This window comes from Ammospiza nelsoni, chromosome 10 (assembly GCF_027579445.1).
Source record: "Ammospiza nelsoni isolate bAmmNel1 chromosome 10, bAmmNel1.pri, whole genome shotgun sequence".
Lineage (NCBI taxonomy): Eukaryota > Metazoa > Chordata > Aves > Passeriformes > Passerellidae > Ammospiza > Ammospiza nelsoni.
The window spans coordinates 19648593-19662577 of NC_080642.1; the positions used below are offsets into that span (position 1 = coordinate 19648593).

General features: G+C 42.1%; 1 protein-coding gene across 7 annotated transcripts in view; it reads left to right on the forward strand.

The window, feature by feature from the left end:
• Nucleotides 1–13985, forward strand: part of ARMC8 (armadillo repeat containing 8) — a 61045-nt gene that overhangs the window by 36554 nt on the left and 10506 nt on the right. For 6 of the 7 annotated variants that reach the window (XM_059478943.1, XM_059478947.1, XM_059478949.1 and 3 more), the window contains 8 exons: nucleotides 296–355; nucleotides 1548–1628; nucleotides 2919–2994; nucleotides 3083–3173; nucleotides 6771–6831; nucleotides 9587–9787; nucleotides 12418–12513; nucleotides 13847–13929. In XM_059478943.1, the coding sequence (XP_059334926.1) occupies nucleotides 296–355; nucleotides 1548–1628; nucleotides 2919–2994; nucleotides 3083–3173; nucleotides 6771–6831; nucleotides 9587–9787; nucleotides 12418–12513; nucleotides 13847–13929 (749 nt within the window). The remainder of the gene's footprint in view (nucleotides 1–295; nucleotides 356–1547; nucleotides 1629–2918; nucleotides 2995–3082; nucleotides 3174–6770; nucleotides 6832–9586; nucleotides 9788–12417; nucleotides 12514–13846; nucleotides 13930–13985) is intronic. The other variant, XM_059478946.1, reaches the window with a different exon arrangement.

Sequence of the window (13985 nt, forward strand, 5' to 3'; positions counted from 1 at the left end):
TTCTCAAGTTTTCACCTTTATATTTGCAGCTGTCCCTCTTTATGGATTAGTGCTTCCCTGGTTGTGCTGGTTGGTGCAAACACAATGTGTACAGACAAAATATTTCCACTTGTGCAGCTCAGATACACCCAGGTGTCACCTCTGTACAGGCAACTGTCCTGCTTGCACAGAATCTGCCACCTGCATCCCATGGAGAAGTCACTAATACTTGGGAATTACTAAATCTAGGGCAGTATGATTTCTTCTATTTTAAACTCACTCATTTTTTTCACATATTTCAATATCTGTTCTTCAGCTCCACCACTGGCATAGCTGCGGCTTTAACTCATTGCCTCAGCCACTTCTGTGTGCCAATGTAAGTGGTTTTCCTCCTTCAACCATGCTGTTTTAATTGCATTTTTTGGTAGAAAGCTCTTGGTGGCAGTAGCAGCTGAAGCATCTCTTAAAGCACCAGATATGTTACATCTGAAAGTAATTTTATGCTTTTTTCTTAGAGGTAAGAGATACTCTAAAAATGTTCTTTTGACTGTGAGAGGAATCTGATTTCAGCTGTATCTCAGATTTGAAGATAATGTGTCATTGATGCCTGCCAGGGTGTAAGAGGTGCCATTAACTCAGCCAGGTTTGAACTAGAGATTAAGGAGTGAAGAGACTTTCTTCACTTGCAGATTAGTCAAGGAAATGCATGGAGGGATGATAAATGCTGTGGCATCCTGTAAGCTGAATTTAAATGTGCATAGCCTGTGCTTAATGCAGAGATGACCAGAGCTATGAACCTACTTTTAAACAGAGGTTTGCAAGTCACAGATCAGCTTTGGCAAGAGACTGCTGAGGGCTGCAAGTGTTGAGATTTCATGTTGTTTTTTCAATTTTATCAAGCTTTGTCATGCTACAGAAGTTCTTAGACCTTTCTCCTGCAAAATTTATTATTTGTGTTTAATTCCAAAGGTTGTTTTGGAAACAATACTGACATGTCAGCCATTACCAACTTAGATCTTGAAGTCAGTAATAGGTGATGGCTGGCCAAATTTATGGCCAAACATGCTTGAAACTAAAATAATAAATAATAAAAAATTGGAGGAAAATGTGAATTTCTCCTCAAAGGACTGTCACTCTGTCTGGAACCAGTTTTAGAAGAAACCTCTTCCCTTTTGCAGTTAGAATTGTTGAAAATGCTTAATATTAACAATGAGGAAGACATTAGTGACTGCTGATCTTTTATGTGATTTGTAGAGAAAATCAGGAGCTTTCAGTTGCTTCCAGTAGGAAGAGTAGAAACAGAAGTTTTCTATTCATGTTTCTTCATTTGTGAGAACTCATGTCATTGCCTATTGAAGGACAGAGTGGAAATGATTACCATAAAAGAACAAATGCTATAAAGATATAAGTTGAAGTTGTTTATATATATAAAAAAATAAAATTGTTATGCCAGCTGATTACAAAGTAAATGTTAGGAAATGTATGTTAAATATTTAACAATAAATTGCAGACAGTGGAAATCTCTTGCATGTTGTCTTAAGAAACCCTGTGTTATGTTTCCTTTGAAGGGTCCAGATCACCAGACAATCTTATTTAACCATGGAGCTGTTCAGAACATTGCACATCTGCTGGTCTCCACCTCCTACAAAGTAAGGCATTTCATCTACTCTGTTTAACATATGTTTATGAAAAGAATTCAAATGGAGATGATAAAAACCATGTCTGTGCTGTGAACCAAAGCTATAAACAGGTATGATGTGTATTTGTAGAATAACAGTTGCTTTTACTTGCCATATTCTGTCAAAACCAGAGCTATTGTACTGTGAAGTTAAAGCAGCAGTAATGAAAACAGGGCTGCCTAGCATTGCTCCAGAGAGGAGAAGGCACTTGGCAACCCAAGTGGTCAATTTGTTGAACAATAAATGAGAATAAGAAGTTAAGCTGAAGAGATGCAAGTGTGGCCTGTCCTGAAAAGGAAGTCCTACCTGTAAAAATAGATGGGTGTGGAATGTGTGGGGGCCACCAGCTGCCTGTGTGTTGTGCTCCCTGAATTCCTGAGTCTCTGCTCCCTTCTCTGTTGTGTTTTGGAAGTCTATCCTGGACCATCACCTCAGAGACATCACACTTTACCTGTAACTTGGTGGCCAGGAGGGTCAGCTCCTTCTCAGTCCTTCCACTTGTGAAGACAAGAACACAGTTTAAACATGTGCAGCTGTATAAGGGCAAGTCAAAGATTAATGCCTGAACTGTTCTGGGTTCTGTGCTCTGGGAAGGTGATAATGGTTATCTTCCCTGTGGCAAAAATGAAGTTATAAAGATTTCAGGAACTAGGCAGCCATGAAACATTGATTAAATCAAAACTTTGGACTGAAGAAGGAGGAGCCAAGATGAAGAAATTTGTCCATACTTTTCATCCAGGTGATACCTGAGGCTGTGTAATGGCAGTAAAACTTGGAATGTACATTTGTTCTAAGATTAGTTTGGAATCACTGCAGTTGGATGGCTCTCTTTAGACATTTCAGTAAGCCCACCTTTGAAGGATTTGAAATAGAAATCTCAAGGGTACATATTTCTGGGTCTCTAATGTACTTATGAGTCCTGAAAAGTAAAAGTATCATTGTTATATAGTATTCTTCTATTCTTCTGTTGTTTTTAACACATTTGTGAGGCATTACAAATAAGACCAGTATTTTCTGTTTAGTTCCTAAGTTTTAACCTTGCTGGTTTTCTTCAGAGTTTACAACATACCCTACAGAAGGATAGTTCCAACAGGGAGATGACAGAAATCAGGGTTTGAGTTAGATGTTTCCATCTGCCATGATTCTTTATCTCAATTTCTTGTTGATTATATGACATTGTTTTCTACAAGCCTATCCAGCTGTGTAGCCCAGTTTTGCTTTGAAGTCAGAGTTGATATTTCATATCATGTTTTTACACAGGTCCGAATGCAGGCATTGAAATGCTTCTCAGTTCTTGCCTTTGAGAACCCCCAGGTATCCATGACTCTGGTCAATGGTGAGTGCAATGCTGCTGCTCCTGCTGGTTTGACATTCACTTTTTGCCTGGCTGAATGAGAATGACTTGGAGCTCTCTCTCTTTGCAGTGTCTGTTGATGGAGAATTGTTACCACAGATTTTTGTGAAGATGTTACAAAGGGACAAGCCCATTGAAATGCAGCTCACGTCAGCCAAATGGTAATTGTCTTCAGGAACTGGGGAAATAGCAGAGAGTTTAATCCTTACTGTTCAACTGCTCCCTTCTTCCTTGTTTCAAAGTAATATGGGATGTAAAATCTTAGGAATAATTAAAGATATTGTTTGCATTATCTGAATCCTTGAACAAGTGGGTCTCACCCCATTTTATAATGTAACTTTCCCTCTTTGCTACATAAGCAGGGAAAAATATTGCTGGGCAGCAGTTTTGTGAGGAATGTGTGTTCAGCCATATGGGTTTTCACACATATCTTAGATTTGATAAGTTTTGCTTTGAACAGGCAGAGCACAGTCCTGAACTATCATCCTTGGTGGCTGTGCTGTGTTGGAAACTACATCAAGATAATGGGAGAGCAGAGTTAGTCCCTCTACCCAACTGTTTTAAATAAAACAGATTGTTCTTCAGGCTTCATGAGCTCATACAGCAGAATTAATGTTATTAATTAATTTTGTACTTCAGCTTTCCCTGCTGGTGTGGGCACATTTGTGTGCAGATCCATAATGACTTCCTACCCAGTGATGAGATGTGACCCAGTTCTGTAATAGCAGCACCCTGGTTATGCTCATTCCATAAGCTGGGATTGACACCCTTTAGGACCATTTTCCTTTTCTTGTGTTGATAGCAATGAAACGAATCACTCCAGGGGGTTCAAGAGATAAAATCACTCATTGGTATGAACCACTAAAATTAAGTTTAACTCAGGAGTTTGGTCACTGATGTGTTGCTTGATGATTATTTTAGTTTTTGATGGCTTTTTTTGACAAGGAGCAATGAGTTCTCAGAGTTCACCAAACAATTTCACAGCCACTTGTGTCAGTACAAGTCTCTTGATTCTGGATGAGGAACAGGTGGGGTAGGAAGGATCTGTGACTCTTCTCATGCTGCCAGGTCGTGATGCCCCAACTCATGCATGAAAGCAGTTTCAGTGATGTGCATGTCTATGAGGGGGGTTCTTGGGTAATCCCACTCCATGTAGGTGGTATGTCTTGGGACTTCCCAGCCTCAATTCCAACCACAATTGGCCCAAGCAGTCTGGTTTTACTGGTTTTGTTAGGCAATTTTTAGTGAAGAAGGCAAGTTAAATTAATTGCACTGTAGCAGTCTCAGTTCTGATTGATTTAGGTGTTTCTTTGAGAAGTCAGAAAATACATAGAGAATGACATACTTAAAAGCAATTTTTTTACTAATCTTGAGATATAAAGCAGTTGACAAGTCTTAAAGACAGGCTGGAGTTGGAATTGTTCTGAGATGGACATTCCCAGGTCTGCTGATGTTCTTTGCTGATTGAAGGAAATGGGGACCATCTTCTGCTGTTGCTTTGCAGTACTTTGGCTCATCTTTGAAGCATGAAAGAAAGTGATGTGGTGAAAAGCAGCAAAAGAAAATTGCAGGGAAATGGCAGACAAACCAGTCTTCAATTTCAGATTGGGTTTCTCCCAATTAGTCCACAGGCACTCATCCTTCTTAGGGCTCTCAATTTTACAGCAGTCCGAGTTTGCAAAGCCCTGCTGCTTTTTCTTCTGTGGGTCCATCTCCTACCCGATTGCCTCCAAGTTAGACTCTCTCTTCCATTTTCTTAATGAGAGTAGTAGGTTTAAATTGTCATAGATTTTTTTCTGCTTGTAAATTAGATTTCACCCCTACCTTGCCAGTTTCAGTCAGTTAATCTGCAGTTCTTCTGATTTGTCATTACACTCTTTGGAATGCAGATCTAGGAGGGTTTTTTCCTCTTGAATGTTCTCTATAATTTCTATTGAATATGAACTGGCATACAAGACTACTTTAAGAAGTTCCCTTTCTTTTCCCTCAGCAATTGAAGTAGACTTGGAAGACTCAAGGTAATACCTCTTGATTGAAATGGAGCAAAGATCCTTCCCTTGAGCAGCAGTGTTGGGACAGAGGGAAGATCAGGATGCCCCTTGGGAAAGTGCTCTACAGCTATAAATGGAGCAGTAACCTTTCCTGCTAAAATCACCAGAATTGCTTCCAGTTAAGCCAAGCCTATGTTACCTGAAGTCAAAAATTACTTTCTTTCATTGCTGAAATAAAGCTACTTTGCCTGGCAAATAGGTTGTCACCAGACTAAATGGCAGCTGCAGGATGAGTGCTTTCCTCCTGAGTGCAGGTGTGAAAAAGAGTTTCCTGCTGTCAGCTGCAAGGCTTGGGCAGTAAAAGTTTAGCACATGATCTCTGTGCTAATATTCAAGTCTTATCTCTTACTTTCTGAGAAATAATATATTAAGAGAGTTCTGATTGTGAATGTACTCAGAACGAGGATCAGTTGCTGCCTCTGAGGTGAAAGAACTCACTCTGGGTCCTTGGAAGGAGCTCAGGGATGTGGTGAAACACACCATGGTTATATGAGCACATTGCTGTTCCTTAGCTGAGCAGTTCTGATTGACAACTTCAGCCTGCCTAACTGAGGGTCTAGGCATGTTAGTTTTAAGTTACCTTTATGAAATACAGTTACATTTTTTAACCTCCACTGTGACATGATAAAACCCAGCTCCAGTGGTTAGTTCAGAAGCTAAAAGAAGAGAAAGTGGTGCACAGCAGTTCCCCTCCAGCTCCATTCCACTGTCTTGTAGCAGAGCAGGTAAAAACAAAACCACTTCAAAGTAAAACACTTTCTTTGATGGGTGAACTGTTTTGCATTTCTGGTAGTTTGAGGCACTTTACAAGTACATTAACAAAGAACTTGGAATGTGTCTGATGCTGTGTGAGACCTTGTGGTTGTCATATCCACTGTGAGCTGTTGTCTAATAAGGACCAAATGCTGGCTTGGTGCAGTGTCAGAGCCTTGGCTGGGTTCATTGTGAGTGAGGGCGTGCTGGTCCCTGCACAGTGGACAGGCAGCAGAGCAATTCCACCTCTCCTGGGCTGGGGCAGGGCCTGGATGTCTGTGCCTGAGCTGTCAGGCTGTGTTCCTGTGCTCATGGCTGCACTCCCAGGGGCAGGTACTTAGAGGAAGGTCTGGGTGTGTTGCACCTTTGCTTAGTGCAGGCTATTCCTTTTGGGTGTATGTAGGGGGATAGAATATAAGAAAGATAGTGTAGAAAGTAATCTTACCCCGAAGGAGTTGCAGCTGGGCCAGTTATCAAAGATTAGGAGCAGGCCTGGCTTTAACAGGCCACAGCTGTGACCAATGAGAAGAAGATGCTATAAAAGAGTGGGGTGGCTGGGTGAGAAGGGAGCTGGAGTTGCTTTGTGAAGAAGAAAGAGTCAGTGCTCTGAGGAGATGTCCATGAGAAACTCCAAGAAGGTATGGAACCTTTGTGATGGGAGACAGCAGTATGGAACCCCTGCCATAAGATGACAACAGGTGTGGGGCTCAGGCAGGGTGGTGGTGTGCCCTTCGTGGCAGTGTGTGCTGTGTGTATTGATCAGTGATCCTGCCAGGGTTCCTGCGCTGCAAACTGACAGAAAGTGCACCTGGAGGAGTTTGTGTGCCCAGGCCTAGTAAGCTGTGATGTATTTAAATCAAACACAGGAGGATGATTCATTGGGAAAGATGATGTGCAGCAGCTGGAGTGCACCCAAGCCCTGGTAGGTGACAGTGTCTTGTTGTGTTGTTGCAGCCTTACTTCCATGTGCAGAGCCGGAGCAATACGGACAGACGATCCCTGCATCGTTCTGAAGGTGAGCTGTGTCCTGCTTCAACCACCTTTTAAATACAGAATAATTCTTTTTGAGCTAACCATGACAGATCCTCAAACAGTTCTCTGTTCAAAAGGTTTTCTCATGTAGGTTTATCCTGGTTTTATTTTCTCATATAAAAGGTAGCACAAAACCTGTTACACCAAAGATTGCAAAGCACCAAGTTCTCCTGAGGTTTTTTTTTTTAAATTAAAACAAAATAGCCCCCTGATTTCCTTTATTTCCCCAAGTAATGATAGATAAAAAATCTACATGTTGGCTGAGACAAAGGCCTGCCCCTCCTGTCTTTTTGTGCAAGAAAGTGCAATGTACTGTTCATTCCAGTGTGCATATTGGCATCTGTTCTGCACTGGCACCTGGTACTGCACAGCTGAGGAAGCCAAGCTGCATCATTCTCCCTCACCCTCTTCCTTAGCTTTGGTCCAAATTGACACTCCAATTCTCTGCCCTCCTTTCTCCCTACAACCCCTGAAAACTGGGGCAACAGTTCTGTTCTCCCAACCCCTCTCTCCTGCAAACCTCTTTCTTCTTTGGAAATGCCTTCCCTTCATGAATCCCCCATGTTGGGCTGTGCCCTGGTCAGGACGTGTATGTTCCAGAGCTGCTCTGCCCTGGGACAGGGAGCAGGGCCTGCTGCCAATGGCAGGTCACTGTTGGGAGCTGGACCCTGCCCTGTGGAGCTGCACATGTTCCACATGGGCCCTGTTCAAAACCACCATCCTTTGAAACCTTTGCAAAGGGATGTGCTTGGGCCAGCTCACAGCAAAAGCAGCATTTTTTCCTTGTGGAAGCTATTTCAGCACAAATCCATGTTTGAGGCTGTGGAATTAAATGTGTTGTAGTACTTGAGAGTAGACAAAAAAAACTGAGGGGAGAAGGAAGGCACAGAACCTTTGCCTTGTTCAAAGCATCCCAGTGATTCCTCCTCCAGAAGCTCATACTTGCAAGATAACAGTGTCCCTGTGCTTAATCCAGCCCCAAATCCTTCAACATCTGCTGAGCTGAAGTGATGGCCCCTTTAGCATTCAGGAATTATTGACCCTTTGCTATCAAAATTTCTGCATTTGGGGACCAGTCAAGAATGTGTATTTCCAAAATGGTTTTAATTTACTTTCATTGCTCAGTTTGGGTAGTGGGTTGGCCTGCAACATGGGAAAAAATAAAATCCCTTGAGAAGGGCAGGGAAGGCTGATAAATAATGGATTTGATGGGAAGGGAAATGATTTCTCTGGAATCCTAATAATGAAACTGTCCAGATAACCCAGATACATCCCAGCCATACCATGAAAATTAGATATTCCATCTTTACAGTCCATTTCCAGACTTTTATCTGCTGGCCAGGTGTGCATTGTGGCTTTCCACCTTACACCCCTACACAGCCCCCTACAGTGCATTAATTGCACTGTACTGACCTGTAGGTCCAATGGAACAGTTAAAATGTGTCTGTCAGAATTCTTGCCTCTGTTTTTGAGCAGATGGAATTGCTTAGTGTTGAAAAACATGAGATCTGTGTTTCTTGGTGCATGCAGCCAGTGACTTAACAATGCCCAACCCTTGAGTTCTAAGAAATAGCTCATTTCATTTCAGGCCATTTGACCTTGGAAAGAATTAAGAAATACATTGTCTTTGTGATTTAGACATGGAATTCTTTATTTCTTTCTTTCTCACTCCACATGGATGTAATTTTTGAGAGCCTGTGTACAATCTTCCCTGCTGCCTCAAGGCCAGGTCTGCAGAAGGGAGTGCTTTGGCTCACTGGATTAGCTGCAAGATTCACCACCTCAGTGACAGTCTTTGAGGTGGCATCTAGCTTTCTAAAATATGCAGGCAAGTCCTGTTTCCTGTGCAATGGAGATCGGGTATTTATCTATTTAATTTGAACAGTCAATGGGTAGATGTTATTTCAGGTCCCCACAACATACCTCTGAGCCACATTTACCAGAGTTATTCTGTTGAACTTGGTGGCATTGCACAAGCACAAACCTTGGTGTTATTCCTTGTCCATTTTCATATTTGGAAGGCTTGAGGGAGCAGAGTCCCAGCTCTTGGAGAATTGGCCTGTCCAGAGTTAAGTACTTTTCCTTGGGCTTCTGGTAAAGAAAGACTTGATTGGTTTTTCTGTTTCAGTAGAGAAGGTGGAGCAAAACTGTTGTGTGGGTGTAACCAAGGTAGAGGGGATGTCAGGGAAGGCAGAATGGACCTGGATTCCAGGTTAGCTTTTCTGGTTGATCAAATATGCTGCTTGCTGAGGAGTATTCCTCCCTTACCCTCTGCTCCAGGCAGCCAGTGTGTGGGAAAGGAACCCTGAGATTATTTCTGACTGCATTGTCCTTAGTTAATCCTGGATCATAGAAGGGCAGGGGGGGTCAAGTGCTTGAGGGCAGCTTGGGTACTTTTGGTTCTGGTATGTAGCAAGAACAGGCCTGTGAAAATATCAACTTCTGAGGGGATTTATAAAAATTTTTACAAGGCTTTGTCAAACTTTGTTTATGTTTACTTCCAAACATTGCATGATTTTGGTTGTGTGAGAGGTTGTGTGAAAGTAGGACATTGTACACTCAGCAATGCCTGAACAATTCTTCTGTGTGTGGAGTCTCTGAACCTACTGAAATGTGTGTGTGAAAGTTCTTATCTAAAGAACACTGCAGAGCATTGCTGTAGGACAGTTGTTTCATTTCTTTGGAGTTTCTTTATCAATGCAGCTACACTAGAAACTCCTTTTATTTCATCTCTGCAGACTCTGCCATGCTTGGTTCGAATGTGCAGTAAGGACAGACTGCTGGAGGAGAGGGTGGAGGGGGCAGAGACTCTGGCCTACCTGATAGAGACAGACGTGGAGCTGCAGAGGATGGCCAGCATCACCGACCACCTCATCGTCATGCTGGCCGACTACTTCAAGTACCCCAGCTCCGTCAGCGCCATCACCGACATCAAGAGGGTGAGCTCCCTGACCTGCTCTGGGCCTTGAGGAAAGGGCAAAACCAAAAAGAAACCAGCTCAGGATGGGCCTTTTTAAACCTGGTTAAACCTGGTGTGGTAGGGCCCCCAGTCTGGTACCACATAGCATTGATTTCATGATCCATAAAGACACTTTATTGTTAGAAATCTACAGTTCTTATGTCACTGTTAGGCTGGATGTGACATACACACATGATCAGGGTCTAAGAAGAAAAAGTTTTTTATTCTGCATGTTCTCCAGCTTATATACTCTTAAAGAAGCGTGATCTTAAGTCATTAACTACATCACAATAACTTATTATATTCATTGGTGCAAAGCAATTAATGTCAATATAATTGGCAAAAGTTTGACAGAAATTTCATAAGGCACGTAGACACATCTACTTATGCATGTAGTCTAGCTTACAAAAATGTTCATGTATCTTTTCTAATCTGTTTCTGTGCTGACAGCCTTGTCTTCTTCCTTGCTATAGATACACTCAAAAATCATCAATTGGTATTTCTTCTATTAACTCAGCTTTGCTTGCAAGCCAGCTCTCAAGCCCCTCCATATTCTTATAAGACCTAAGACTTGGATTGGTCTCAAAGTGAAAACTCCTCACACACTATTGGTGGTTATCAACCAATATAACACACTCTAGAGAACCATATCTATAAACAATGGTTACAGAAAGAGAGATAATAATTGTTTGAATTCTTTTCCTCTAAGTTCCCTACAGCTTCTCAAGATTTTTCTAAAAAAGTCTGTGCCCGCCCTCTGTGGCCTGAGAGCTGCTGCCACAACCTGGTGCCTGAGGTCCTCAATTGAAAGGTGACCAGAGGTGCAGCAGGACTTGATTTTTGATGTTGGTACTCTCCAAGGCTCAGTCACTGCTCTTTGGAGACTTCATTAACCACACAAAAGTGTGCATATCTGGTCTTCCCATCCTCCCAAGTTTAAACATCTTGCCTTCAGGAACCAGCACATGTCAGCTTCATAAGAGATGAATAGTCCATGTGAAGAGAGATTTGTTTTCAATTCTTAGGTCAGATCTGTGGAAAATCTGAAATTCAGAGGTGGTTCTGTTGTGTTTAAGCACAAAAGCATGTGGATGTCGTGCACTGTTTCATATTAGCAGTTATCTGCACTTGCAAGACGTTGGATAAACAGAGACCAGATGTACCTTGGAGTCTTGCTGAAACTGATTATTAGAAAGAGCCCAAAAAATACATTACAGAGCTTTGCTTTTTTTCTAAAACTGGCCCAAGGGGCAGGGTAATTTCTGTGACCCTGATAGAATGGGGTTAATTCTGCATAGAGAGCCTCTTGAATGCTCTGTAAAAATGCAAATGAAACATTAAAAAAAATTAGTTACAGTATAAAAAACTGAGCAAAAAGAAGTTTAGCAGCTTATTGAGGAGTAATGGATGTTGGCTGTAGCATCAAAAATATGATCAGGTTCCAAAAGTGAGTGGGGCAATTCTAAATATTATGACAGTGCTCTGAGTGTGCAGTAACTCTGTAGAGGCAGCCAGCTGGGAATCCAGGGTACTGACTTTGAACAGAGTGCTTGGAACTGCACCTGTAAGGTAAAACTACGTGAGGAGTGAGTGAGGAATCTGCCAAACAGAGAACTTGTCTGCTTAAAATATTTATAACATAATATTAAAATATTTATAAAATAATATTTTAATACTTCTGCTCCAATATAGCTGCACTGGAGAGAATTACTCATAGAGCTTTATTTTTGACATTTCTTTTATTTCAGCACTTTTCTACTTTATACTGTCATTTTCCTGGCATTTTGTGTAGACTTTGAAGATTGCATTGTTTGGTAGAACATTTTGGAACTGAGTTTTGAGGATAGTCAGTCACAGAATTATTCTCAGCGGAGAACATGAGGAGATCTGAGAGCCCAAATTTGCTGTTCCAAGCAAGGTCAATCTCAAACACCACTATTTTATGATGCCTTTAGTGCTCCCATTAATTATCATAAAATAGTAGAATATGCTGAGCTGGAAGAGACGCCAGGGATCATCGAGTCCAGCTGCTGGCCCTGCACAGACACCCCAACAGTCCCACCCTGGGCATCCCTGAGAGCATTGTCCAAACTCTCCTGGAGCTCTGGCAGCCCTGGGGCTGTGCCCATTCCCTGGGGAGGCTGTTCAGTGCCCCATCACCCTCTGGGGGAAAAACCTTTTCCTGGTATCCAACCTCACCCTCCTTAACATGGCATGAGATTTAGAGACCAACTTTGGCTCCTGGTTTTGCTTCAGTTCTCTTGATAAGACTTGTCTTGATTCTCTCTCAGTATTTTCACTCCTTCTGGCTAGTTCCTGTAAGTCTCTGTTGAGAGATAAGAATAACTTTTACCTGAATATGGTCTTGATAGAGTCCTAACCTTGTTTTGGCCTCAAATTGAAGACAAAGTTGTCCTCTCTATTACTCAGTAGAGAAATGAGCCATAGTCTTAATTCTGGTTATTGCATGATGAGCTCAGGGGGCAGCTCCTTGTGCTTCTGGCTGCCCCTGGGGTGGCAGACCAAGACAGTGGGTAAGCAGCAGTGTAGAACAAAGCAGAATATGACACTGCAGCTGCTCTGGGGGCTGAGCCTGTGCTGTGTTCCCAGCTGGACCATGACCTGAAGCACGCTCATGAGCTGCGCCAGGCTGCCTTCAAGCTCTACGCCTCGCTGGGGGCCAACGACGAGGACATCCGCAAAAAGGTGAGCCCAGGGAGCCTGCTGGGGTCTGCTCAGCCACAGGGAAAGCAGCAATTCCCACCCTCCCAGGGGCCTCCCCGTTATGATGCTAATACGTTGAAATGAGGCCTCTCTCCTCCATTAATAGGAATTTTCATATTTTGTGGAATTGGAGGAAAAATTAATGTCCTGCTATCAGAGTATAACAAAAGTTTAGTTGTGTGAGCATCTTCACAGTGATGAACTAGACTTGCGCAAGGAGTTTTCCTTCAGCATTTTTGGTACTTGGCTACTCATAAGGAATATTGTTGTGGCATATGAGAAATTTCTGAAACTTGTGTTCTGAGACAGACAATACACCTCTGTTCTCATTTATTCCATTATATGACAAATGTTTAAAAAACCTCTGGAAAGTCTGCTCATAAACAAAGTCAGAATTTGTTTCCTGATTCTCAAGTGACCAAGGCCTTGCACTGTCATAACAAAGCAGTTGGTGATTCAAAGATTACAGCAAAGAGATTGGTTGCTTGGGTCACTCACATAGTTAAAAATTAATGTGTGGAAAGTGGGGGGAACTTAATAAATGAATAATTAGAAGGAGCATTTTTTAAAATTATTCATGGATTTGCAGTGTCATATAGCAAGTGCAGAAGACAGGAATGTTTTCTGAGTTTGTTTGCTGGTTAAAAGGGAAGGGCAGAAGGAAGAGGCAGGTAAACAGAGGTTGAAAAGATAACATCAGGAGGATTTATCAGTGGGGAACCATTCAAATCTCCAGAATTCAACACCATAAACTCCTGTTTTGTTGCTTTTGTTAATAGTGAAGGTTCTCCTTTTACACAGCTTTTAATAAGCAGTGGCTGTGTACATGCCAAAGTTGATTTATTATGCAAAATCCATCATTCATCTGGGTATTAACTGCCTTTTGTACTGGTCTTAAGTGTTTGTGCTGGCCTTGTCTAAGTATGGCAGGTGAGCTACTAGATATTTTTTATCTAGAGCTCACAGCTCTACAACCTATCTCTGATCTGTAGATTTTATATGTTGTGTGCACTCACACATGCTCAGTTTTGTTTTAATATGACATTAAGGGTAATTTATGTGTTTATATAAAGAGATGGATACTTATATATAAAAATCACCCTCTTGTTGCTTGATTAAAAGCCATAGTGGAACATCAGATTTTTTATTTCCTAATTGTCTGTAGATACACAAAATTTCCACTTAATCTGGCAAGAGAGTGTGGCATGCTGGTTTTAGCTGCAGTTTTTATATGTAACACTGAAGATGCTGCAGCCAAACCCCAGCAAGCCATGGATGCTGTGAGCTGTGCACTGACCTGAGTTCTTTGGTGCAGATCATTGAGACTGAGAACATGATGGACCGCATCGTTAACGGCCTGTCCGAGTCCAGCATCAAGGTGCGCTTGGCTGCAGTCAGGTGAGCCTGTCCTTGTCCCTGCAGAGCCTGGGCTGCACTGGGAGAACTCCTGTCAC